At 36.8% G+C, this 25,166-nt stretch overlaps 8 protein-coding genes across 12 annotated transcripts in view; 5 read left to right on the top strand and 3 right to left on the bottom strand.

Annotated features, from left to right (window-relative positions):
* The window catches only part of LOC124336181, a 455,543-nt gene that overhangs the window by 23,429 nt on the left and 406,948 nt on the right, over positions 1–25,166 (bottom strand). The gene's annotated exons all lie outside the window — the stretch shown is intronic.
* Positions 1–25,166, top strand: part of LOC124336700 — a 580,524-nt gene that overhangs the window by 245,836 nt on the left and 309,522 nt on the right. The window lies entirely within an intron of this gene.
* Positions 3,801–5,639, bottom strand: LOC124336406 (ionotropic receptor 93a-like). Its single transcript, XM_046790207.1, has 5 exons — positions 5,485–5,639; positions 5,164–5,384; positions 4,944–5,072; positions 4,720–4,871; positions 3,801–4,628 (listed from the first exon to the last, which is right to left on the bottom strand). Exons 1-5 carry the CDS (start codon positions 5,513–5,515, stop codon positions 4,352–4,354), a joined length of 810 nt encoding a protein of 269 aa, XP_046646163.1. The 5' UTR covers positions 5,516–5,639; the 3' UTR covers positions 3,801–4,351.
* LOC124336330 lies at positions 8,026–9,381 on the top strand. Its single transcript, XM_046790097.1, has 3 exons — positions 8,026–8,354; positions 8,457–8,730; positions 8,798–9,381. The coding sequence occupies exons 1-3, from the start codon at positions 8,118–8,120 to the stop codon at positions 9,277–9,279; spliced, it is 993 nt and encodes a 330-aa protein (XP_046646053.1). The 5' UTR covers positions 8,026–8,117; the 3' UTR covers positions 9,280–9,381.
* LOC124336177 lies at positions 9,583–12,946 on the top strand. Of its 2 annotated transcripts, none has more exons than XM_046789876.1 (11): positions 9,583–9,823; positions 10,015–10,144; positions 10,247–10,357; positions 10,445–10,616; positions 10,748–10,887; positions 10,970–11,121; positions 11,220–11,268; positions 11,418–11,471; positions 11,656–11,745; positions 11,798–11,950; positions 12,006–12,946. In XM_046789876.1, the coding sequence occupies exons 1-11, from the start codon at positions 9,725–9,727 to the stop codon at positions 12,479–12,481; spliced, it is 1,626 nt and encodes a 541-aa protein (XP_046645832.1). In that variant the 5' UTR covers positions 9,583–9,724; the 3' UTR covers positions 12,482–12,946. The 2 variants fall into 2 exon arrangements, with proteins under 2 accessions (XP_046645832.1, XP_046645833.1); XM_046789877.1 differs by having other exon boundaries at positions 9,584–9,823; positions 11,656–11,730.
* LOC124336283 overlaps positions 12,750–25,166 on the bottom strand; it is a 37,649-nt gene continuing 25,232 nt past the window's right edge. The window contains exons 4-6 of one of the 2 annotated variants that reach the window (XM_046790033.1): positions 13,883–14,055; positions 13,453–13,814; positions 12,750–13,383 (exon numbers count right to left, since the gene is read on the bottom strand). In XM_046790033.1, coding sequence (XP_046645989.1) covers positions 13,032–13,383; positions 13,453–13,814; positions 13,883–14,055 — 887 coding nt within the window. In that variant the 3' untranslated portion in view covers positions 12,750–13,031. Of the gene's footprint in view, positions 13,384–13,452; positions 13,815–13,882; positions 14,168–25,166 lie in introns of those variants that run through there. The other variant, XM_046790034.1, reaches the window with a different exon arrangement.
* LOC124336115 (CBL-interacting serine/threonine-protein kinase 11-like) lies at positions 14,460–20,928 on the top strand. The gene is made up of 6 exons (XM_046789777.1): positions 14,460–15,264; positions 15,594–15,726; positions 15,817–18,472; positions 18,542–19,032; positions 19,121–19,230; positions 19,334–20,928. Exons 3-6 carry the CDS (start codon positions 18,258–18,260, stop codon positions 20,711–20,713), a joined length of 2,196 nt encoding a protein of 731 aa, XP_046645733.1. The 5' UTR covers positions 14,460–15,264; positions 15,594–15,726; positions 15,817–18,257; the 3' UTR covers positions 20,714–20,928.
* LOC124336216 (putative ankyrin repeat protein RF_0381) lies at positions 22,294–25,020 on the top strand. Of its 3 annotated transcripts, none has more exons than XM_046789928.1 (3): positions 22,294–22,373; positions 23,115–23,227; positions 23,328–25,020. In XM_046789928.1, the coding sequence occupies exons 2-3, from the start codon at positions 23,216–23,218 to the stop codon at positions 24,744–24,746; spliced, it is 1,431 nt and encodes a 476-aa protein (XP_046645884.1). In that variant the 5' UTR covers positions 22,294–22,373; positions 23,115–23,215; the 3' UTR covers positions 24,747–25,020. The 3 variants fall into 3 exon arrangements, with proteins under 3 accessions (XP_046645884.1, XP_046645885.1, XP_046645886.1); XM_046789929.1 differs by having other exon boundaries at positions 22,328–22,454; XM_046789930.1 differs by lacking the exon at positions 22,294–22,373 and adding an exon at positions 22,947–23,046.

The raw sequence follows: 25,166 nt of genomic DNA, 5'->3' as shown, positions 1-25,166 counted from the left end.
ACAATATAGGTGTATCTGAAAGAGTATATGTTTTACTGTCAAGTACTCAACAAAGTTTGATAAATTTGTGTTTGAATCTGAAAGAGTCATCGAGTTTCATGCAAATTTGTTTTCATCAAAAGGTATTAGATAATTTGCCATAGAATATTTGGGCTAACTAAATTAAACAACAACAACCATTTTCTTAACTACCAAACACATGGAATCGCGATTTCCACCAATAGAGAAGATGCAAAATTCTACGTGAGTTGTTCAATGAGAAAAAATTTGTAACTTGACTGACGCAGATTTCCAGCAAAACTAAACCATGGCTTTTTGTTTCATTGGGTAGTGGGTTGCTTTTTATAAACTCGCACATGCTGTTATAGGATTTGTTTACGGCCCCCAGAGATAGTATCTGGACCGAGAAGAAGAGAGAAGTACGAGGCCAGTTTTACTGGGGAGATGTAGTCATACTAGGCTTCTGGGTTAGACTCATGACCCTCCAAAAGTTTTCATCGGACCATGCGCCTTGGTCGCCTTCCAAGTTTAAGCTTTTTAAGTTTGCTTAAGTTGGTTAAGTTTTAAATTCAAATTTCTTTGCTTTATTTCAATAGACATATTAGGCTTGTAATCTAAAATTGAGCGAAGATGGTAGACAAGAGTAGCAACGCAGAAGCAAAAATTGAACTAATCCACTTTTTCTGAATATTTTGGTTTTAGATCACTGTTGGTTTTTTATTTTCTTGTGATCTCTCTTCAAAATATTCTGAAAAAGCGAATTAGTTCAATTTTTTAGCTACCCACAATAGCTTTTAACACATCACCTAAATTAATCAAGCTTAAAAAATCGCAATTTGCACCAGTAGACTAGATGCTAATTTCTACATGAGATTGTTGAACTAGAAATTTTTCAACCGTCTGAAGCAATTTCCGTGAAAACAAACTATCACTTTTTGTCAAATTGGGTGGCGGATTGCTTGCTAAAACTCGCACATGCAGTGTCGGCGTAGATCCAGGGAGATTACCTGGAAATGGAAGAGGAGAGAAGAGTGCGAGGCAAGTTTTACTGGGGAGCGATTAGTCATACTAGGCTTCCGGGTTAGACTCATGACCCTCAGATCATGCGCCTTCCAAGTCCCCGTTCGACCAGAGCCCTCCCCTCCTCCTGGTTTCACAGCGGGTGAGTGACCACCGGCGGGCGTTGGTTAGTGGTTAGTTAGGAAAACGGGGCCACAGAAAAGAAGGGAGCCCAGATATGCACTTATAAGTTAACTAACAACTACACAATTTATCAATCTTGAATTACAGCATTCTCTTGTCGGTTTTCCCCAATGGATGAGGTCCATGATAAGCAGCAAAGGATTGTCCTGTAAGCAGAATGAACATTTATTGCATGACAATAATTTTTAAACAAGATTGAAGTGACAGAAAACAATACCTCAAATCAAGAGGGCCCTTGTAAGGGAGTGAAAATGGAGATTAAAGGGTTGCAGCCAACAGGATAGCAAACAAGGGACCTTGTTGACCGTATCGTCCTTGTCCTTTTTCTTGAAAGGACATCCAGATACTTCTCAAAAACGTAGACTGAAACTTTGAGAACTGGAAAGAGAACAAGGTTCACTTGTTAGTTTTGTTTAAAAAATTCCGGAAGTAAGTAAGAAAGTACACCGGAAGTAAGCGATAGCGCCTTAACCATTGAGCAGTCATCAATTCAAACCAAATATTCGTGATCTCCATGAAATTTGGGGTCGAATAGGTGTAAATTGAACGAAATCCAAAATTTGGCCATAGTTCAGGATAATTCTCGAAATCGGAAGGACGCGTAAGTACAAATAAAACCTGAACTTTATTACCACAAATTTGGCGAGGATCACGAATATCTGGTTTTTTCTGGGTCAAATGAATATTTACTGAAGTACTGACTGAAATGAGAAAACCGGAAGTAGAGAAAAAAGCAAATATCGAAAATTTAACAAGTGAGTTTTGTTGGCGGAATACTTATCGTCAGTTATCACTAAAAATTTCCACACAATAACTGACAATAAATGTTTAAAGAGATGTGCAAAGTAACTGAAATTGACTGTTTTGAGTTTTGACAGCTAAAATTACCGAAAAGACATCTAGCGTTAGAAAAAAGAAACGTCCAAGTAACACTTTGTTTGAGCGCAAGAAGGGCCTGCTTTTGGAATTATTACACAGACTTTGAGTTTAACGCAAGTAGATTATTAGTAAATAATCTACGAAAATAAGTGAATTTTTTGTTACCTGGGCATAATCCCGTGGCGAGTGACTGCAGTTGTGTCACGAACGGACGGACGAAATTCCAAAAACATCGCAAATGTGAGCTTCATAATCCGCTGGCTCGATAGCGACCTCTACTGCATTCCTACCTCCTGTCGCCTCTACTACACTGATGCATTCTTTGTTAGATACCACCTGGTGATAAGAAAAGTCTGGTTGTTAATTTTTACTTCAAAAAGATGTTGTACAAAGATTATCAACAAGAAATATGTCCAATGAAAGGTAGTGCTTATTGTGGTTATGTTGTTCAAATGAGTCGAAAAGTTGATGATGTTTTTGTCACCCAACACTTTAAGTCATGCATTAACAGAAACACTATCCTTTCCAACCTTTTCCCTCAAGTGCCAACTCTGTGTTTGTTAACATTTTCTACTGAGCCATCTCTGAGCCGTTTTCAAATAAACCCTTGTGGCTTTTGTCTGTAATTCAGGTTTTTGCAATTTAGTCCTTGTCCGTAAGGTAAATTAGAGAGCCCAAGCCCAACAAACATTCCAATTGTTGGAGATCTTTTGACAAAGCTGATTCTGGAAGCTTCTACAGTGGAATCGTGGATTAAGATTATGAAAGCAAGTTCTCAAACGCCACTCACATGTTTGTCTTGGTCACCTCTGTTTGTTGGAGCATCTTACTGATGCCAGTTTACAGTTTAACTGGATAATCAGGAAGCATGATGTTAGGACATTAAAATCCCTACAACCACATCCTAGAACCCACATACTCAAAAACAATTTGCTTAAGAACAACACCAGCTATATTTGAAAATGCATAACAAACATTTCACTGAATAACTTACACAATGAATTGAAAGGATTGCTTCCTAGTTCTGAAGGCTACCAATGGTCAATAGTGTATCCTTTGTTGATTTGTTTACACCAGCAGTCCAGCATGACATAAATACCACAAGCACAAGTGAAGTGAAACGACAAACGAATAATGAATCAAATAGCCTAGCAGACAGACTGTTGGTTTGGCTCTACCACTACCAGACAAATAATGGCGGGAAAAAAATGTGGCGTTGCCACACAATTTTGTGGGCTTGTGGCACACAAAAAAAACACTTAAATCGCAGGATAACGTGAATACGTGTAATCAGAGCAGGGGTATGAAGAGAGAGAGAGTCTCTTCAGTCTTCATGCCCATGATCAGTCATAGAACCGGTTAGATGACTCTGGTGTAATGGGTAATCCGGTAATAACGATAATGGCAATGGTTGTGATGTGAGACAACCGAATGCGCGTGTTTCTCGATTAATAAAACTTGGATAGATGGCAGACAAGTGTCGGAAAGTCGGAACGGCATAGAAGAAACGAGCCGTTATGCACTAACAAGGACAAATGGACGACGCACTTATTCTAAATTTCTAAGCCAAGCGGAGAAGTCCTTCACAGGAACAGCTAGAGTTATCCGAAAATGTAGTTACCTTTTCAACATTAATTTGTTTTGTTTAACTAATTTGATTGAAAAATTGTGACGTTATTCGGTTATTGATGTGTGTTCGGTTATTGTTGTCCGTTTATTTCATGAGGCCACTTACAGCTACATAAGTGAAATATTATAAACCCCAAATTCACGGTAGAATGTTGGTTTAATAAGATGTGCTTATTACAGATAAGAGAAACAATCAAACAATCACTAGACTCCCGATATCGATTGAATAGAGCAGTAACACTTTCTACGTGATTGTGACAAACATCGTCGAATAAAAGCTCAAATAAAAGAACAAAATATTTTTAAGGGAATTCAAAATATCGGTTGCCGTAGCAAATGCTTATTGATTTCCTCCTACCTTTTTTCATAGCGTATTAACTTGGATGTTGTAATAAACCTATTGTTACGAATAAAGTGCTGAAATTTGTTATGCATGAAAGGCCTAGTCTGTACTCGTTAAGTACTATAGTTCTCTACTCGTTATATCTCGTACTACTCCTAATGTACTAGTTAGTACATTACCCTTATCAATTTAAAGTGAACATGATCGCTTAGGATATAAATAGTTCATTTAATATAGGATACGGATTAAATTTATGTAAGGGTAGTTAGTTGTGCAACCCGTCAGGATTTTAAAATCTTATCGCCGCCACCCTTTGCCAAAACTACATTTTTTGTCAGATTCCTTTTTTAGGAAAATTATTATTTCTGCTAAAAATGTTAGGATGGACATTGCGCATCCAACAGCTAAAACAGCAAATGCCCCTGTCAAATTGGTCAAAGATAATCGCACCAGTGGTTTTTTCTCGTTCTTGTTTTGACCACCGTTGTCTTTGTCGTCATAGCAAGGCTTAGAATCTGGCTCGTACCAATTCTGCCAAAATGACGTTAACCCTACATCGAAAAGGCGTGCGGTTCTGTCAAAGAAACAAAAGACTGCAAGTTAACAGACTCGTATAATATAGAATTTATCTAATATCTATGTAAAGAGGCGTGTTGGCAACTTACCCTCGATTGAATTCCTCTCGATAAGGGCTGTTTTTAGCTAGTCCCCAACCAATAGCATGTTTCATAAACGGCGGTTCTCCAGCTATGGTCAGTTTGCACTGCCGCGTTTGCACGTAATCCTTTTTTATGGCGGCTTTTAATCCTATTACAGCCTATTCATTACGATGTATATTTTTTAATGATAGACGTTAAAACTTATGCTTTTTCCCGATTTTGTCACTTACATTTAGGTAAACATAACGAGGAGGTAGCGATTTCACCAAATCGATGCATTGCTGAGTCGACAAACACCTCGAATTGGGATGCGCATTCAACTTGTCCTTCATTGTCTTGTACAATCCTTTTTCTGCCGTCTGAAAAGTGTTCAAAATCACAATGAATAAATATGTCACGACTGTACAGTGTACACCTATTAATTACTTTAAGAAGTATAAATAAACACACCGAAATGACAATATCGCCAGCAAACCCTTTATCGAGAACCAGGAGGATGCTGGAGTCGGACAGGACGTCATCAAAAGTATTGATAAGCGGTTGTGGGCGACCGGCCTCTGTTACGTAAGAAATCAGAACTCCATTGTAGACGTTGAGCAAAACCAGAGTCAGAAGACACCAAGCTCCTACGACTAGTCGGATCGGAGTGAACTTGTTCGATATGTACCCACCTGGTCAAATGGAAATTACATAATTTGCTCTGTATATGACCATTACAGACTTAGCCATCTTTAAATATTATTAGAAAACATTACTGAGACTCTTATTTACCTTGATTCAAAAGTGTTCCCACCACATACATGAAAATGCTTTCAGTCACCCTAACTGAATGAAATGTTGAGGGATTATCTTGTTCGATGATAGATCGACCCTTCGATTGAAACAATCGATTGAAACACGATAGGATAGCAATTACGGACGCGAAAGCCAAAATCAACGCCATCCAAACCTGCACGATAACATTGATGAAGGTTTGTAAAGTGAAAAAAGAAACAAACGCGCATAGCCGAGTCCACCATAAAAATCGATAGATAATGCAGGTTTTATTCTTATCAATATAACGAACCAGAGCTGAAAGGGTTTGATGACGGCGTCGACGTTATTCTGTGAAACCTCGGGCATCGGGATAATAAAGGCTGTCTGTGAGTACATCCAAGGGTGAAGGAGTTCCAAAAGACGTAAACGTTCCGGTGTTTGCCGGATGACTGCAAGAATGAGATCACATTCCTAAATAAATACACCAAATGCAACGAAAGATTTTTGAAAAATTGTGCGCGTTATCGAGTTCATAAATTGTATGTTCAATCAAATTGTTAAATAATTAATTAAATAATAATTGAATGGGCCATTTACGTACTCCTCTAGTTGCGTAGCTAATTATTCCAGGTAGATTCGGTCCTCCATCTTCCAGAGTAGTGACATTCACATCAAGGAGGGAGTAGCTAAAAATAATTATGTTACTCAATATTAAATCATTCATAACTAAGGAAACTCGTGGTAGGCAATAAAGTTGTAGCATTCATCATGTTCGCAATTTCAATTAGTCAGTTGAAAGGATTACCATTTACAGTAGATTACAACAGTATAAAAGTATCGTTCATTACTCAAATTTGTAACGACGAGATAGCCAATCCAGCATCAGAGCGGAAGCACCAATCGTCTGAATTACGTGGCCAGTCGCGTTTCTCAGAATCCTAAGTGATACCGGATACTTTTCCGTCAAATAAAAAAGAACTTATTATTTTTACCGAAAATTTTATTATAACACGTTCTAGTCTTTTAGTTTACCTCTGATATGAGAGCCACAAGATGTTTTTTATATAATTTTGTCGAGTTCTTTGCCATTGCTGTGGTAGCGTAAGATGACGGAAATTGACACACAAATAAGCAGATGCAATAACTTACCAGCAATGGCTTCCCTATTTTAGCCATCATTACCGGAACCGGGAATAACCGCTATTGTCGAGACCATCGACTAACGACTAGGTTTTATAGCCAGCACTGCCAGCTAGTTTCATTGCGTAGGCCAGCTCGAGAATTAAAAATTGACGCCGCCAATTGCAATTCCTTATTCACTCCCTATAATGGTGGATCGTTATTATTCGTTTAACTTTTCCTGGCTGCGCAGACTTTTCTTTTTGATCGAATTGGAATAGAGAAGAATTTTTCAACTTGTTGGAATAATCATTGAAGTATAAATACTATGTGTTGGACATTCGGTTCCATTAACGTATATAGCTGATAGACAGAGGGTGATCAAGTTGTGACTGACATCTGCAATGAAGCAGCAAGGACGGTTGCTGTCCGTTTTCTTTACTGGATATTTAACTCCGTGACAAATTGACTTGTCCGTAGATGAATTGGTAGCTGATGGAGTAGACGATTATCTTTGTACTGTCGCTAGCAGTGGAAACAATGAATTTTCATTGTGAAAATCGTTTTTTGATGCCGTGGTGCTATATGGATGATAAATTGGTTTTTAAATATTGGCTCAGAATGTTCCGGAATCAAAACGAAAAACTAAAATTTAATTTAATCCGGTTGTCATGGTGATCGAGTCATATTAACTGTTTTCCGCTCATGGTAGATACTCAGTTACTTAATTAACATTACGTTAAGATCGTATTTTAGGATATAACCATAATACCGTATGTGTTGGAAACGGATCGCAAAGACACACGTTGTTGCCGGGCGTAGTCCGACGAATACACACTTATTTTAATAGTAAATTAGGCCTCTGTTACCAAGGTCCAACCCATATACTGCTTAAATGACGAAGAGAATCGACCACGGGAGATTAGTCTGATGTATTTTTCAAATGGTTATTGGAGGCCCACCCCGACCTCTGCCTCTATTATTCGCCCAAAGAAATTGAAACGTCAAGATAAAAGGTACTGTTGTACACTTTAGGCTACTTCCATTTCTGATATGTTACGCTGTGCTGTACACAAAGTAGTTATACGAAAGCTAACGCGGTGTTGTGTGGTTTACACAATTCATCTTGACCCATGATATCCTATACTTTGTTAACCTAGACGTTACAAATTTGAGAATTTTCTGAACGTTAGTTAAGTTACTCGAGGTGCTATCTCGAGGTAAACGACAAATCAAAGTCAAATATAATGTCGAAACACAATTTTTCCCCTTTTCCCCTCGTACTTTGTCCGACTCGATTTATGTGTTTGTGTTTGTCTCTGGGCAACTGACGCAACAAGACAAATAACAAGTGCAAGAAATATCCAGATTTGTAATTACTTAAGTTATCTTAGATGAAGGAAAGGAAGATAATCACTACAGACCTTAGATATGAAGTATCAGTAGAGTGTCCTATATAAATTGCGATGCCTCTCTACGATTGAAACAAACATAACTCAATCAGTTAGCAACATTTTTCAGGATATTCAATGAATATGGCTCGATACGGGCTCTTTGGTCCGTTCATCAGTCTGTTATTTGTTCTGAGTTGTTGGACTCGAATTTCGACTGGCGCTACCCTTTCGTTGGAGGACAAATTGCAACAATTAGAAACGACACTGCAAGCGACAGTTAATCAACTACAAGAAAAAGTCGTCCAGCTGGAAGAAAAAGTGGCTCAGTTTCAGGCCACAAATGTTCAACTGGAAGTCCAAATCCGACAAAATGTAACTAATCGCATTTTTACATTTCGCCCTACTTCCTCTCACATGACTGACCATTGCTGAGATCCAATTAACGATTAAATTCATTTGAAAAATGTATTTCAGAATGAAGTCAAAGACGATTTGGTTTCCAGTGTGACTCGACTGGAAATCAAAGTTCAAGAGCTAGAATCGTCTTTAGCTGTTTTATTGCATCCGAAGAGCAAAGCCGAAGTCTTAACCGGTTCTTCTCAATCAGCAGTAAGCATTAATGGAATGCCATCTTCATGCGCCGATCTCAAGATCATTGGCCACACCCTGACCGGATTTTACTCCGTCGTGGGGAATACAACGATGGAAACCGTCTACTGCGATTTCTCTAAACTACCCGGCGAAGCAGGTAAATTAATTATTTGTAAATGCATATATATACTATACTGTTAAACGTCAAAATTTTTTAAAAAAAGGTTTCCAGAAATGGATCGGGTACGATGACGTCAAATCAGCGCCCGTTTACTTCTACGTGCACAGAAACACTTCATTCAACGAAAGTTTCATCCCGATTCCGTTTGAAGTTGAAACGCTCAACGTCGGAAAGGCAATGAATTTGACGACGGGGAAATTCACAGTTCCGCGATCCGGAACTTATTTTTTCTCTTTCACGGCGCTGGCGAGTTTCCCACCATCCGTTCCCGAAGTGTTTTGCCTAGCCTATCTGTATTGGAATGGCGTTAAAATCGGGAGTGGTGGGGTCGAAGAGGCAAACACCGCCTACCTTCAATCAAGTCCGTTTAGCGTACAGTCGACGCTGAAATTGAAATCGGGCGATGAAATTTGGATCCAGATTAATGAAATGTCAGACGAGACGATACTGTATAACGACGCTGGCGACTTATTGACTCAATTCACTGGGTGGATGTTGGACGAGGAGATTGTCGCCTCTCTTTGAGAATTTGAATTTTCTTTTGTCGCATAACGACACAAAGAAATTTTAGAACGAAACTGGTAAAATTCTGGTATACTTGGAATAAACAGATGTTTCAATGAAAAAGATTTATTCATAGAATGCAGTGAAAAATAGAAGGTGAAAGTAAACCAAATTCCAACACGCAGGCACGCAGCACCAATAAAAATGTGCTGTTTATTTTGTCGGCGATTTTAGATTTATTCAAAAATAGAAGGTTGTTTCGGTGAAATAAGTAAACAAAATTCCAACACGCAGTTCGGCCTGCTGAATTAAAACCAGCAACACCTGGCCAATTCGTCCGTAGACGTGAACTTGGTTTCTCACCGAAAACATCGGCATCACAACTCGTGCGCATTCCTTACATTATCTATTATAAAGCAGTTTCCCTAATTGGAAATTATTTGGTTACACAATTGCTTGGCTTAAAATGTGGCGTCTAATATCGTTGGCATTAAGTTTCGTGTTTTACTTGTCGGCGATAAATCGTGGTGACGCTGCTCCAGTGACCAGTGTTGACGAAGCAGCGGTAAATACTGTTGTGTAAATTTCTACTTTCTTGTTTCCTGATCTTTGATTCGAACCTTTGAGACTTCTTTGCATTTAGCAAAATTGCTAAATGCAATTGAATCATGTTCGAGCGAAATGAAGCGAGACCCAGCCAGACCTGGTAACGAATATATTATTTTTGCTTTGATGCATGTCCATGTCGTCGTTTAGGGATACCTGGCGAGATTTGGCTATTTAGACCGTGGACACCAGAACTCTTCCTATTCGGCAGTTAAATCAGCTAAATCTTTCAGTGATGCAATCAAAGATTTTCAATCCTTTGCTGGATTGAATAAAACGGGTACTACTATGATTATTGCATTAGATTCTACATTTGCCTTCAGGCCTATCATAAAAAGTCTATTAAAATAAAATAAAATAAAATAAAAAAAATGGTTTACAGGTAAACTTGATACGGAGACGAAGAAATTGATGAATAAACCGCGTTGTGGTGTTCCGGATCGAGTTCGCCCTGGTTCTTCAAGCACTCGCCAGAAACGATTCGCACTTCAAGGCAGGAATATGCAATAATATTACAAAAAGCCTTTGATCTTATACATATTGTTAATTTTTATAATTGCCGATAATTGCATCGGAACAGGGAGCAAGTGGCCTAAGAAACAATTGACTTATAAAATTAAGAAATACACGACGGATATGAGCAAATCCGACGTGGACCGTGAGATCGCCAGAGCCTTTCAGATGTGGGCGGACGTGACCGATTTGACCTTCGTCCATCTCAATCAATCGGCTAACGTCGACATCGAAATACTGTAACTACTGATTGACTCATTTAATGAAATAATCTCCCATTTACCTTGATTTAAAAGAAGAAAAAAAATTATGACAAAGAGTATTCATCTTGCACAATTTGATAATTTTTTTGACCGATTGTTTGATTCAGTTTTGCGTCTGGAGAACATGGTGATTGCCCACCCTTCAATGATGGCCCGGGTGGCGTATTAGCTCACGCTGCCTTTCCTGTAAACGGAGGTGGTGCTCATTTTGACGAAAGCGAAACCTGGACTCTCAACTCTGATAAAGGTAAAACTTAGACTGTCATGTTCTTAATGCGTCCCTTTGTTAAACATCGGTTGATCTACAGTATTTCTATTCATCCTCACAGGGACGAATTTATTCCAGGTGGCTACTCACGAGTTCGGCCACTCTTTAGGGCTGGATCATGTCAACGTGAGCAGCAGCACAGCTGTGATGTATCCATATCACGAGTATAGTTCTAAATTCAAATTAGACAAGGGCGATATTGAAGGCATTCAGGTACATTGCCCCAAGATTCAAATTCAATCGTTCAATTTACGCTTGAATTCAACCTAATTGAACACTCTTATGTTTATTATTTTAAATATGCTATTTAGAAACTGTACGGGATAAATCAGTTGGGGAAATTTTCGATCGAATTAAAAGGTATAGTTTATAAATGTAAATGCCTATGTAATCAACATTTTAAAAAAATATTGAATTATATACGCTCTTATAATTTTATTTGCAAATTCGAGTTTCTTTGACTTTGGCACAGAGGAAATTGTGAATGCTGACTTGAATTGAATTTTCAGGCACGGAAGAGGAATTGGAGAAAGCGAAAAAAAAATGGAAAGCGGAACTCAAAGGTAAATCATTACTGTAATAGTAAAAAAAAATTGCAAAACTAAATTATTCAAATAAAATTGGTTTTCTGTGATAGTGTAGCGATTTCACAATAAAGGAAATGTAAATCGAAATAGTTATGTTTTATAAGCTACATTTTCTTCTGCAGTAAAAAAAAATTGTTGTAATGTTTCTAACTACACTCAGGGACTAAACAGGAGTTGGAGACGGCAATTGCTGATTTAAGCAAAAAAGTCGATAATTTAATACTAAACTTAAATGGTAAAATTAGAAATAGTTATTTATGTGTGACACAAATTAAAATTAAAGAATTTGAATTTTATCTTAGGAGCCACAACAAGTGAAATAGTTGACATTGGTAAAATGCCAACCTCCTGTACAGATCTGCAGCAGATAGGGCATAAACTGAGCGGATTCTTTCTGGTGAAAGGATCGAAGAAGATGGAGACTGTTTACTGCAACTTTTACTCTAATGGAAAAGGTACGACGACTACGGCGAGTGTTCACATTTCCTAGTCTAACTCTTTTATTTGCAGATTTGCAGAAAAAAATCGGATACGCCGACGTCAAATCCGCACCCGTCCATTTCTACGTCCAGAGAAAAAATCATTTCAACGAAATTAGAACTCCTATTCCGTTCGAAGTGGCGCTGGTGAATGAGGGAAATGCCATGGATTTGGCATCGGGGAAGTTCACGGCACCGCGACGAGGAATCTATTTCTTTTCTTTCACAGGAATAGCGGAGTTTCCAGATAAATCTTTGTATTCTTTTTTAAAGCTTTATTTTTATTCGAATGATTTGATCATTGGGCACCTTTGGATTGAAGAGAGCACCCAGAGTTATCAACGAAGTCCTGGTTCCCTCCAGTTTACGCTCAGTATGAAACCGGGGGATCAAGTTTGGGTGGCAATTACAGAGCTGGCAGACAGAGTTTACCTTTTTGGAAATGAAGGCACCTTCACCCATTTCACTGGTTTCATGCTGGAGGAGGAAATTGCCACCTCTCTTTGAGATTTTGTGGTCATTATCCGAAATGCACCAAATGATAATCAACCGACAGTCACCATGAAATTGAATTTTTTTTCCACGCTTACATAAGCGGAGATGCAAAAAATCTATTCAATTTTAATTGATTAGAGGGTGGGGTATTATCCAAATGTAGATACACTTAATGCACAGCAAAATTACGTCTTTATCCGCAATAATATAGAGTTTGAATGCCAGAATTTAAAAATATATGCATAATTTCGTTGTTCCAAAATTAAGAAAAAAGAAGGTTTTTCGTGTAGTTAATTTCAATTAAGAAATGAAAAAAACCTCAAAAGAAAATAATGTAGCGGCGACAGAAAGAAACAGCTGTATAAAACACTAAGCGCAGCCAGCAAGTATAGCTCATTTAAGATCTTTAGTACAGCGAGCACAGTGAAACTATTGCACGAATGGAGATACAAAGGTTTGAAATGTGTTCATTAAAAATATTGGCTTCAAAAATGGTATACACGTTTTTAATGATTCAAATTAGTAAGACATCGTTCACTTGAGTCGCAATTGATTGAAAAGTTCAATAGCAAACAACCCAGCCTAATGGCAGACACTTAATCTGAGCTTCGTCAGCGATGGCAACTGTTTTCGTGACAGTTGTCGACGTGAACGAGAAGGAGGTGACGGTTGTCGACGCCAGCGAATGGCTGAACAACATTTTCCCTCGTAAATTATTCCACCACGATAAGAAGGCCGGCACTTCAACGGAAGTAGAGACTTGATTCGGGTCTTTAAACGACGTCGTGACATCTTGAAATGACGTTTCACCATCAGGATCGACTTGCGGAATGCTATCCAGGGAAATTGCGTTACCATCGATCGTGTAGCCATCCAACATCAAGTCAGGCGAAGGAAACTTGGTCGTCATCACTCTACAAAAGTAATTAAATCAAATCAGTCTCACTCGGACATGGAAATTTAGCGAAAATCAAATGATTTACTGTTCCGATCGCGAAGGAACAATGTCAAATTGAAAGTCGTCAGCCAAGTCGCCGAGGAAATCTCGTTTGCGACGACAGTACGTGGTTTTCGGGGCATCTAAAATGTTGATGGCCGCAATGCAAGTCTCGACAGTGGTGAGAGTGACGGATGACGTCAAAGTGAACGTCGCAGTTTTATCGAACACATTCGAATAAGCGCTGGCGACGTTTTTGAAAAAGAAGCGCGGTTCCTGCTCGTATGCCACACTTGATGGCCGGTAGCGATTGAATCCTTTGAACCTTGGCTGGTCATTTGGAAATTCATTTTCGCTGAAGACATTTTGAAAGCCCGCGTCCATAAAACTTGGGACTAACTCTGGATTCTAAAGAATGATATGAATTAAATAAAAATAACGTAAAAAATCGCATACAGTAATAATAAGATTGAAACCATATGCGCGACGCGGTTGATTGGGCTAAACTGGTGCAAAGGTGGAACACGCTCGTGTAAGTAATCGTAATAAACCGGATGATAATTACGGACGACGTGTTGCGGACGGAAATAGGGTGTCCGCCAATTATTTCCCTCCCATGGCAGATGGAACTGCCCATGAGAGATGACCACTAAGATTGACAGGAAAAACAAAGCCAACTTCATCTTCAATTTAAAAGAATTAAAATTTAGCCAAAATATATTAAAAAGTGGTGGTGCGACAGACAAGACGGTTGCCTTGAAACTGAGATTTGTTCGGAAACATGCCTAGTATTTGTTTCTTATATATAGCCTACTGAACATTTGCGTTTCACATATGTGTCGACTTTGTTCCACTATATAGACTTAATAAATTTATAGCCATTTTAATTCGCTTGAAATTACTTTTTGGAGTGTACCGTACGTAATTTTATTACACACAACAGCCTGGATGTGAGGTTACGATAAAATACAAAAGCACAATTTTGCAATCAACCACAAAGTGTGCAATTAAGTTGAAAAAATAAATAAATAAGAAGAACACGACTGTACAATAACTAAGGAATTGTAAAACAAAGCTTATTCTTTTGTCGGCCTGGCAAGGTAATAATAACAACATGATAGCATACAATAAAGAAATGAATTTTTGTAAAAGCTAATTCTCGGTATCAATGTTGTTTTATGTTATTTTTTTTTTATATTCAACGGACGACGGAATGAATCAAAACAATTAAGTTGCATCCCGTCTTACAAGCAACTATTTCGTCTTGCTTATGGAGTAAAATTTTCGAAAAATGTGCACACGTCACCAGTATAGTGCCCTTTCTTTCCCGGTAGAGAAATGCAAATCTATTTATCTGTAAGTTAAATTAAACATAATTGGATTCAAAAGAGTTTGTTGACCTTAAAAAATAAAACATGCGCTTTGTTGTTTAATTTTGTTGCGACCAAAGTAAGAGCTTTCTTTGATATGGAAACCTAATACTGCAATGAAGCGTTGCTCCGTTGATTGCTGACAGCTGATGTCACTTGACGCCGTCCGGCGCCAGTAATACTAGCTACTGCTACTTGGCTATATTGTTGAATTCTAGCCTAGCCATAATTTCCTACTTGTGAAAGAACATTGACTAGTGTCCATTTCACGCGTGATACAATGTTTCGACACAAATGACCAACAAAGAATTAGTCAGTTCTTGTCAACTCTTCGACTCGAAAAGTGCTCGTTTATACTTTTCTCTTTTCCCCGTGAATTCAAGTGTTTGCGTCCGTGTTTGTGAATTGTCTGTTATATTTCACTCTTTTTATTTGATGTGTCTGTAGAAAAGAAATACAGAAAAAATACTACTGAGGAAACTGAAACGGTATTTATAAAAAATGCTTCGTTGACGTATTTTCAGATAATTTGAAAGGAAAAGATGTTGTCGTGAAAAAAAATTTATTAGAAAAAATTATCAAACGAAAGAGAATTAAAGGCTTTCAAACAGTTAAAGATAGTTAATTAAAGCGTCGTGTGTTATGTTGAAAGTGATGTTTTTTAGTACGTTTAAACACGAAGAAAAATTCCTTCATATTAAAAAAAGATAATAAACCAATCAGCAATTAGTATGGATAGTAGGATTGGATGATAAAATCAATGTAAAAATGCTTCATTTTTAAAACAATAATGAAATATTCCCTTTTTATTTGGCAGACTCACCCGAGATTAGATTCGTCCGTCATTCGCATGCCAATTGATAACAATTTTTGTTGGAAAAAGATCCTAAAATTAAAAACCGAGTTACATCAACGCAAATCACTCAACTGAGAAAAAAATTTAAGAAAAGGTAACGACTCGCCAATTTAATGAGCATCAGAGAAATTTTTGCTTTTCTGTAACCGATAAATTATAATCAATGCTTGAAACCTTTAAATAGGAATGGAAATAAAATTATTCAAATTATTGGAAGCATCAAATGTAGACCTGGAAGAAGTCAAAGCTCTGATAGACGAAGGTGTCGATATTAATTGCGTAAACAAAGAAGGATCGACACCATTTCTTCATCTTATGGAGGGATGCAGCACTAAAACCAATTTGAAAGAAACCATGCAGTTTTTGATCAACAACAAAGTCAATGTCAACAGCAAAGACAAAGATGAGTGGAACGCCCTTCATTTCTTGTGCAGGCTTTATGGAAAACCAGATTTGATTGACTTAATTCAAATGTTGGTTAAACACGGAATTGACGTCGACTCAACTGATAACAAAGGACAAAATGCTCTTCATTTCGTGTGCGATAATTACAAAAAAGATAATCTAACTGAAATAATTAAAGTATTAAGTGAAAACGGATTAAAAGTCGATACCAAGAACAAGATAGAATGGAATGCCCTTCATATTGTTTGCCGATTTTACGAGAAAGAGAATTTGATTGGTGTAGTTCGATTGCTGATTGAAAAAGGAATTGAAGTTAATTGCACCAACAACTACGAAGATACCGCCCTTATCACGTTGTGTCGATATTACAAATTTAATGAATGGATCGAGATAATTCGCCTGTTCATTGAACACGGAATCGATGTCAGAAAGACGAACTATGAAGGATGGAATGCTCTACATAGCATATGCAAAACAGTACATAAAGAACTAAACTTAATTGACGAAATTCGGGTCATGATCGAAAATGGAATTGACGTCAACTCGACTAACGACGGTGGCTGGAATGCCCTTCATATTTTATGTCAGAATTACAAGAAAAAGAATTTGATAGAAATTATTCGCCTTTTTATCCAAAACGGAATTGACGTCAGCTCGACTAACGACGGCGGCTGGAATGCCCTTCATATTTTATGTCACAATTACGAGGAAGAAAATTTAATTGAAATTATTCAAATTTTTATCCGAAATGGAATTGACGTCAACTCGGCAAACGACGACGGGTGGAATGCATTGCAAATTTTGTGCCAAAACAACAAAAATGACTATTTGATTGACATTATTCGGCTTTTTATTCAACATAAAACTGACGTCAACTGGAAGAACAACAAAAAATGGAACGTTCTTCAATTGTTATGTAAAAACTATTCCAACGATAATCTTATCAACATTGTCCAACTTCTAATCGATAACAAAATTGATGTCAATCACAAAGCAAACGGAGGAAATGCCCTTCATTTATTGTGTAGATATTACCCAAATGAAAATATTATCGACATGTTTAAGCTGTTGATTACCAACGGTATAACCGTGAAACAGAATGGCATCGATCCGCGAATCCTAATCCGTCAAAACCGCAATCAAGAAAATAACATCAGTGCCCTTCAATTTCTTAATCAATATTTGTAGCTCAGATAAAATGACTTTTCATACTTCTTCGTGGAAACTGCAAGGATATAAACGTCAACGACATAAACCAATGGACAATCTAATTTTTTAACTAATGAATGAGAATTGGACCAAACAATCTGAATCTAAATTCGAGGCATGAACACATGTAGAAAAATGCATGGAAATAACTACTGTTTAATTATGAATAACGTTCGATAATTTTAATCAGACCGCAAACAACAACAAAATGAGCCATGCCTTATCAACTTGTCATGTTTGCTTGCTCTCGTCGTTGAATTACAGATGGCATTAGAATCTATCGATAGCAGTTAGCAGTCTATTCGTTGAGTGCTGGCTATGCTATTTTACTCCGGTTTCAAGGATTAGACCATTATCGCATCCTGTTTGTATTTTGGCAAACATAACAATTCAGAAACGTTTGATGACTATGTAATGTCCCACGCAATTGATGCCCATTCTTCATTTCTGTACACTCCACAACAATAATAATAATGTCGATAAAAATTTGTCAGACAGAAGCTACACCCTGAAGGACGCATTTTCACAAACCCAATATATATTTTATTTTAAGTAAAATTTACAAAGTCAGTCAATTGAAAAGAAAAGTGTTTCCCGGAGTCCCTACAGCGTTGTATGTACCGCAATTAGCCAATTTAGCAGAGCATAAGCAAGTTCTCCAGTTTGACGTTTGCTGCTGATAACGAAATGATATCACAAACATCTAATATTGACTTAGTTTTTTATCTGTTAACCGTTCTTTTTACCGTGGTCGTTTTCCGACATTACATTACAAGTACATGCAACATTACGCGGGACGTTTTCTACGTTCTAGCAGAGGTACCACTCAGTTGCATGAAATTATCTCAACTAATAGCTAGTCGTGAGTTTGTTCGATTCCCTTAAGTTTCTGTTGCAAAAAAAAACAAAAACAAAATACAATTTGAAGTTAACGACAAAAAACCTGTCATAAAAAACTGAAACGGTCTTTGTGTCCTACAGTTTCAATTGTTTCGATAAATTTGTGACGAAATGCAGGAATTGCAAAGCATAGAGTTAGACGAAAGTTATCTAATAGGACATGGCGGTTCCGGTAAGGTTTTTTTCGGTAGATTTGAAGGAAAAAAAGTTGCCGTGAAAAGAGTTGACTTAATGGACACTGACGAACGAGAAGAAGAGGCTCTAAAAAAGTTAAACCACTTGAACGTCGTCAAACTCTATCATGTCGAAAGTCACAAAGTATTCAAGTGAGGCGATTTAAGTTTTAATACTTAGAGAAAAACATCGACCTTGACATTTGTTACGATTGTCTTTAGGTACTTTGCTTTAGAATTATGCGACGCATCACTGGATCAGCTGTTTCTTAAAGATGGTCATTCCAAAAAATATAAAGGACCACCATTACCTCACCATTTTACAGTTCTGCTGCAGTTGGCTTCTGGTCTCGAGCACATTCATTCAAAAAACTTAATTCATCGAGACATTAAACCAGAAAATGTTCTCATTCACATTGGGTCTGATAAAACGGTAACAATGAAATGGGCTGATTTTGGGCTCTCCAAGCCAGTGAATGAGCGAGGGACATTCACGTTGAGCGGATTAAGAGGAACAGCCAATTGGATGGCACCAGAATTGTTGAACAGCTTTGGAGACAATGAGGGACCGATAAGAGGAACCATTAGAAGTGACATATTTGCAGAAGGACTCGTTTTAGGCTATTTTCTCGCTAATGGTCTTCATCCTTTTGGCTCTGACGATTTCAAAGTTGCTTCCAACATAAAAAAAAATAAACCAGTCCATTTGAAAAGTAAAATTCGAACACAAATCGCAATTTTGCGTAAAAGCTTTACCTTTAAAAACAATTTGAATTTTTTTTTTTTTTTTTCGTTTGACAGAAATTCAACCACCATCCGCTCAGGAGTTAATAATAAAAATGTTGGAAAATAATCCCGAAAACAGAAGTACATCAACAGAAGTCGTTCTGCAGATAGAAAAAATAAAACAGGTAATGAATACTTGAAACAATATGACTTTTCCATTGCCGAGAGATAAAATATATACATATATATATTTTTTTTTAAATCTCTGTTTGGCTGTTTTCATAACAGATGGAAATCAAACTATTCAAATTGTTGGGAGCACCATATGTAGACTTGGAAGAAGTCAAATCTTTGATAGACGAAGGTGTCGATATCAATTGCGCTAATGAAGAAGGATTCACACCATTTCTTCATCTTATAAAGGGATGCAACACGAAAACCAATTTGAAAGAGACTATGCAGTTTTTAATTGAAAACAAAATCCATGTTAACAGCAAAGACAACGATGGATGGAACGCCCTTCATTTCTTGTGCAGGCTTTACGGAAAACCAGATTTGATTGACTTAATTCAAATGTTGGTTAGAAGCGAAATGGGCGTTGCCTCAACTGACAATGAAGGACGAAATGCTCTTCATTTATTATGTAAACATTACAGACTAAACAATCTAGACGCCATTATCGTCATTTTGATTGACAATGGAATAGATGCCAAAAGTTATACCAAGGAAAATTGGAATGCCCTTCATTTTTCATGTATATACTACGGACGAGAAAATTTGATTGGCGTAGTTAAACTGCTAATTGAAAGAGGAATCGACGTAAATTTGAAAAATAATTCTGGAGAAACCGCTCTGCAAGCATTGTGTCGAAATTATCGATACGCTAAGTGGATTAAGATAATTCAAATGCTAATTCAATCTGGGACGGATGTCAACAACAGAAACTACGAAGGATGGAATGCACTACATACGATATGTAAATCAAACCATTACAATCGTGACTTATTTAAAGAAATTCGGCTCTTAATTCATCATGGAATTGACGTTAGCTCGACCAATGACTATGGCTGGAATGCCCTTCATATTTTATGTCAAAATTACGGGAAAGGAAATTTAATCGATATTATTCGCCTTTTAACCCAAAATGGAGTAGACATCAACTCGACTTATCATGGCGACTGGAATGCCCTTCATATTTTATGCAAGAATTACAAGAAAGAAAATTTAATCGACATTATTCGCCTTTTAATCCAAAATGGAATTGAAGTCAACTCGACTAATCGCGGTGGCTGGAATGCCCTTCATATTTTATGTAGGAATTACAAGAAAGAAAATTTAATTGAAATTATTCGCCTTCTTATCCAAAATGGAATTGAAGTCAACTCGACTAACGACGTCGGCTGCAATGTGCTTCATATTTTGTGTAAAAATTACGGGAAAGGAAATTTAATCGATATTATTCGCCTTTTGATCCAAAACGGAATTGATGTCAACTCCACTAATGAAGACGGCTGGAATGTCCTTCATATGTTATGCAAAAATTACAAGAAAAAAAAGGTAGCTGATATTATTCACCTTTTAATCCAAAATGGAATTAAGGAAAACTCTGCGACGACAAATGGAATGCATTGCGGATTTTGTGCCGAAGCTATAAAAATGGCAATTTGATATATATATGTTTCGGCTTTTTATTCAACAGAAAATTGACGTCAACATTCTAACGATAACCTCATCAACACTGTACAACTTCTAATCGAAAAAAATATTGATGACAATCACACGGCAAACGGAGGAAATGCCCTTCATTTATTGTGTAAATATTATCCAAGTGAAAATATTATCGACATATTCCAGCTGTTAATTACCAACGGAATAGTCGTGAAATGGAATGGCGTCGATCCGAGAATCTTAATCCGTAAAAAACCGCAATCAAGACAATAAATATGCCCAATGCCCTTCAATTTCTTAATCGATATTTGTAGTTCAGATAGAATGACAAACACTTTAATTTCCATGGTAAAAAATTTAATCGGCTAGAAGCGAAATTGATCGTAATTGAATTCCTTGATAAACATATGTTTATTTGAGCCGAGATTATTAAAAAAAATTTTGAATATTGAACGAAATAAGGAATTCGAAAATTTGCAAAAAACTTGAATTTTCGTTTCGTTCGCTTCCGTTAAAATATTATACAAAAATCACTCATCATTCAAATAGTTATCAATGAAACCTGTTAGCTGTAAAAAATTAGAACAACCATAGTCCCAGCATTTGCTATGAAAATACATAACATTCGCCGAAGGGTTTTGAAATGAATTTTGTTGACGAATGCAAAAAAAAATTGCTCACATGAATTGCTTCTAGATGGCAACCATTTCTACTGCTCTTATTGTTGGTCCGAAAATTGATAACCGTTGATAACGCGAAATAAGGTTATGTCTTTCACCAATAAGGCAAGAAGATTAACCAAGCGTAGTCGTTTTCCATCAGAAGGCATTAATAATTTATAAATATTGTTAACGACAGCCACTTTTAAATACCATAAATGAAAATTCTTCTATATTTCTTGAATTATAAATTGAAAAACTTCAAATTCAAATGTCCCATCTGTAACATGTAAAATTTGGCGACGAAATCCAATCAAATGTTTAATAAATCTACTCCTAGATGACGCCGAGAGCCAAATTTAGCAAAAATACGGAGTTGTACAAAACCGCCAAGCCAAACATGGCAAAAGAGTGCCATCGTCGGTTGATTATCAAAATCAACACAAACACACCATTTCCTTGTTAACCCCTCTGCCCTCCATAAGTGGTCGCCCACGCACTCACAAAGGCACATGCGTTCGGTTGTTCAAAATTGTTGCGTCGCAAGTTCCAAATGTTAGAAACAGTTATTATTAAAGTTCTCAAACACTGGTACTCTTACAACGTATCCTCATACCGAAATGGTTAAAATCCAACGTCGCAAAGCTCCTTTACGATAATTACGCAATGATGTTATTAAATTTTTAAAAAATATACATGTGTCCCAATTTCTGTCCAGGATACTGTACATATTGTGTTCAAGTAATGGGTAAACAAAAGGACAAAATATACCACATGATCTTACTCCACCGTCTCCAGTACTTTTATCTCGACTGTTTATCGGTAAAACAAATAAATTACCTAAGCTGAACGTTTGATGTCTATCTATAATCTCTACAAATCGTCTCCACTTCTCTGCATTACACAAATATAAAGATAATTCCTTTTTCCGTTGTTTGACAGAAGCCGCAGCAGCCTGAGAGAAGAAAGTTGCTCAGACCCCGCGTGTTTTTACATTGAATGTAAGTTAATTCGTGAAATTTACCCAATCAAAAAACCCATTGTTTCTCTAAAGCGCTCAAAATATTTAGCCAATAAGTAAGGTATGTTAAATACCATGTTCTAGTTGATAAAAAAAAAACAGATTGCGTGGTCATCAATTTGTTTTCTTTCTTACAACGTATAGATAAAAAAACAAATAGACTCAACATGCAACCAAAACAAAGAATTCCCATTGAATTAAATTTTACACTTGAAATTTCCTAAGTCGTTTGGAACCGTCGAAACTATTTTCACGTATAATGAAGGATAAGTAGAGAATATAAGGGAAAAGTTCGCTTAAATTTTGTTGCCGACCAGCGATAACTTGATAACCTAATCTTGATACATAGTCAAACATCGTAAATTGAATTTTAGCCGTTATTTTTCTTACCACTCCAGTCGTTTTCTGGCACATTAAGTATATGAAACGTCCTGGCAGAGGAAAAGCTCTGTATCTGGCAAAGGTAGCCAAACGTACCGATAATAAGTAAAATCTTAGATATTCTCTCAATGACTTTCAAGTGATAACTGTCACTCTTAAATGTCTGTAGCAGTAAAAAAAAATGAAATACTAAAATGAAATGTCCTATTCTGGAGAAATGAAACAATTGCAAAGCATTGAGTTCGACCCAAAACAGCGACTAGGAAGAGGAGGTTTCGGTTCAGTGTTCTGTAAAATATTTTCTATAACTATTATAAAATATTTTCTTCTCTTTTGTCAGGCATTCAACCTATATCTGCTAGCGAAATCATACAACAAATATTGGAAAACAATCCGGAAAACAGAATTTAATCAAACGAAGTCGTCCTTCAACTAAAAAAAATGAAAAAAGAGGTAACGACACGGCAGTTTAACAACCACTGGAGCTTTTTTATTAGCAAGATTTTACTAGACTTGTTTGTTAATCTTTATTTGACTTGGGATCTCATAATAGATGGAAATCAAATTATTCAAATTATTAGAAGCATCAAATGTAGACTTAGAAGAAGTCAAAGCTCTGATAGACGAAGGTGTCGATGTCAATTGCGTTAACGAAGAAGGGTCGACACCATTTCTCCATCTTATGAAGCGCTGCAACACGAAAACCAATTTGAAAGAGACTATGCAGTTTTTAATCGACAACAATTTCGATGTCAATAGCAACGACATACATGGATGTACAAGTAGATGGAACGCCCTTCAATTCGTGTGCAAACTTTACGGAAAAGAAGATTTGATTGACTTAATTCAAATGTTGGTTCAACACGGAATTGTCGTTGACTCAACTGATAACGGAGGACACAATGCTCTTCATTTCGTGTGCGACTATTATAAAAAAGATAATATAAACGCCATAATTGCCATTTTGATTGACAATGGAATAGATGTCAATAGTTACAGCAAGAACAAATGGAATGCCCTTCATATGGCATGTGGCAATTACCAGAGAGAAAATTTGATTGACGTAGTTAAACTGCTGATTGAAAGAGGAATCGACGTAAATTTGAAAAATAATTTTGGAGAAACCGCCCTGCAAACACTGTGTCGAAATTATCGATACGGTAAATGGATTTGGATAATTCGAATGCTAATTCAATCCGGAACGGATGTCAAAAATAGAAACAACGATGGGTGGAATGCTCTACATACTTTATGCCAAGCAAATTATCAAGAACCTAACTTAATTGAAGAAATTCAACTCTTAATCGATCATGGAATTGACGTGAAGTCGATTAATGACGGCGGCTGGAATGCCCTTCATATTTTAAGTAAACATTACAGGAAAAAAAATTTAATTGAAATTATTCATCTTTTTATCCAAAACGGAATTGACGTCAACTCGACTAACGACGGCGGCTGGAATGCCCTTCATATTTTATGTCAGAATTACAAGGAAGAAAATTTAATTGAAGTTATTCGCCTTCTAATTCAAAATGGAATCGACGTCAACTCGGCAAACGACGACGGGTGGAATGCATTGCAAATTTTGTGCCAAAACAACAAAAATGACTATTTGATTGACATTATTCGGCTTTTTATTCAACAGGAAATTGACGTCAACTGGAAGAACATGAAAAGATGGAACGTTCTCCAATTGTTATGTAAAAACTATTCCAACGATAATCTCATCAACATTGTCCAACTTCTAATCGATAACGAAATTGATGTCAATCACACGGCAAACCAAGGGAATGCACTTCATTTGTTGTGTAAATATTACCCAAATGGAAATCTTATCGATATACTCCAGCTATTGATCACCAACGGAATAACAGTGAAATGGAATGGCGTCGATCCGCGAATTCTTCTCCGTCAAAACCGCAATCAAGAAAATAACAGCAGTGCCCTTCAATTTCTTAATCGATATTTGTAGTTCAGATGGAGTGACAAACACTTTCATTTCCATGGTAAAAAATTAAACCGGCTAGAAGCGAAATTGATCGTCATTCAATTCCTTGATCAAGATATGTTTATTTGAGTTGAGATATTATAAAATATCTTTAGAAATAATGAAAGAAATAAGAGATTCAAAAATTTGAGAAATTGAAAATATAAAATACAATTAAAAAAAAAAACTTGAATTTTCGAAATCGTTCTCTTCCGTAAAAATATTATACAAAAATCACGCATCGTTCAACTAGTGGGGCTTACAGTGCATCTAGTTAGCTGTAATATACTAGAACCACCATAGTCCCAGCATTTTCAATGAAAATACATAACATTCTCAAAGGGTTTTGAAATGAATTTTGTTAACGAATACACAAAAATTGCTCACATGAATTACTTCTAGATG

Source organism: Daphnia pulicaria, chromosome 4 (assembly GCF_021234035.1).
Source record: "Daphnia pulicaria isolate SC F1-1A chromosome 4, SC_F0-13Bv2, whole genome shotgun sequence".
Classification (NCBI taxonomy): Eukaryota; Metazoa; Arthropoda; class Branchiopoda; order Diplostraca; family Daphniidae; genus Daphnia; species Daphnia pulicaria.
The sequence above is the reverse complement of the archived record's forward strand: the minus strand, read 5'-3'. Positions and strand labels throughout refer to the sequence as shown.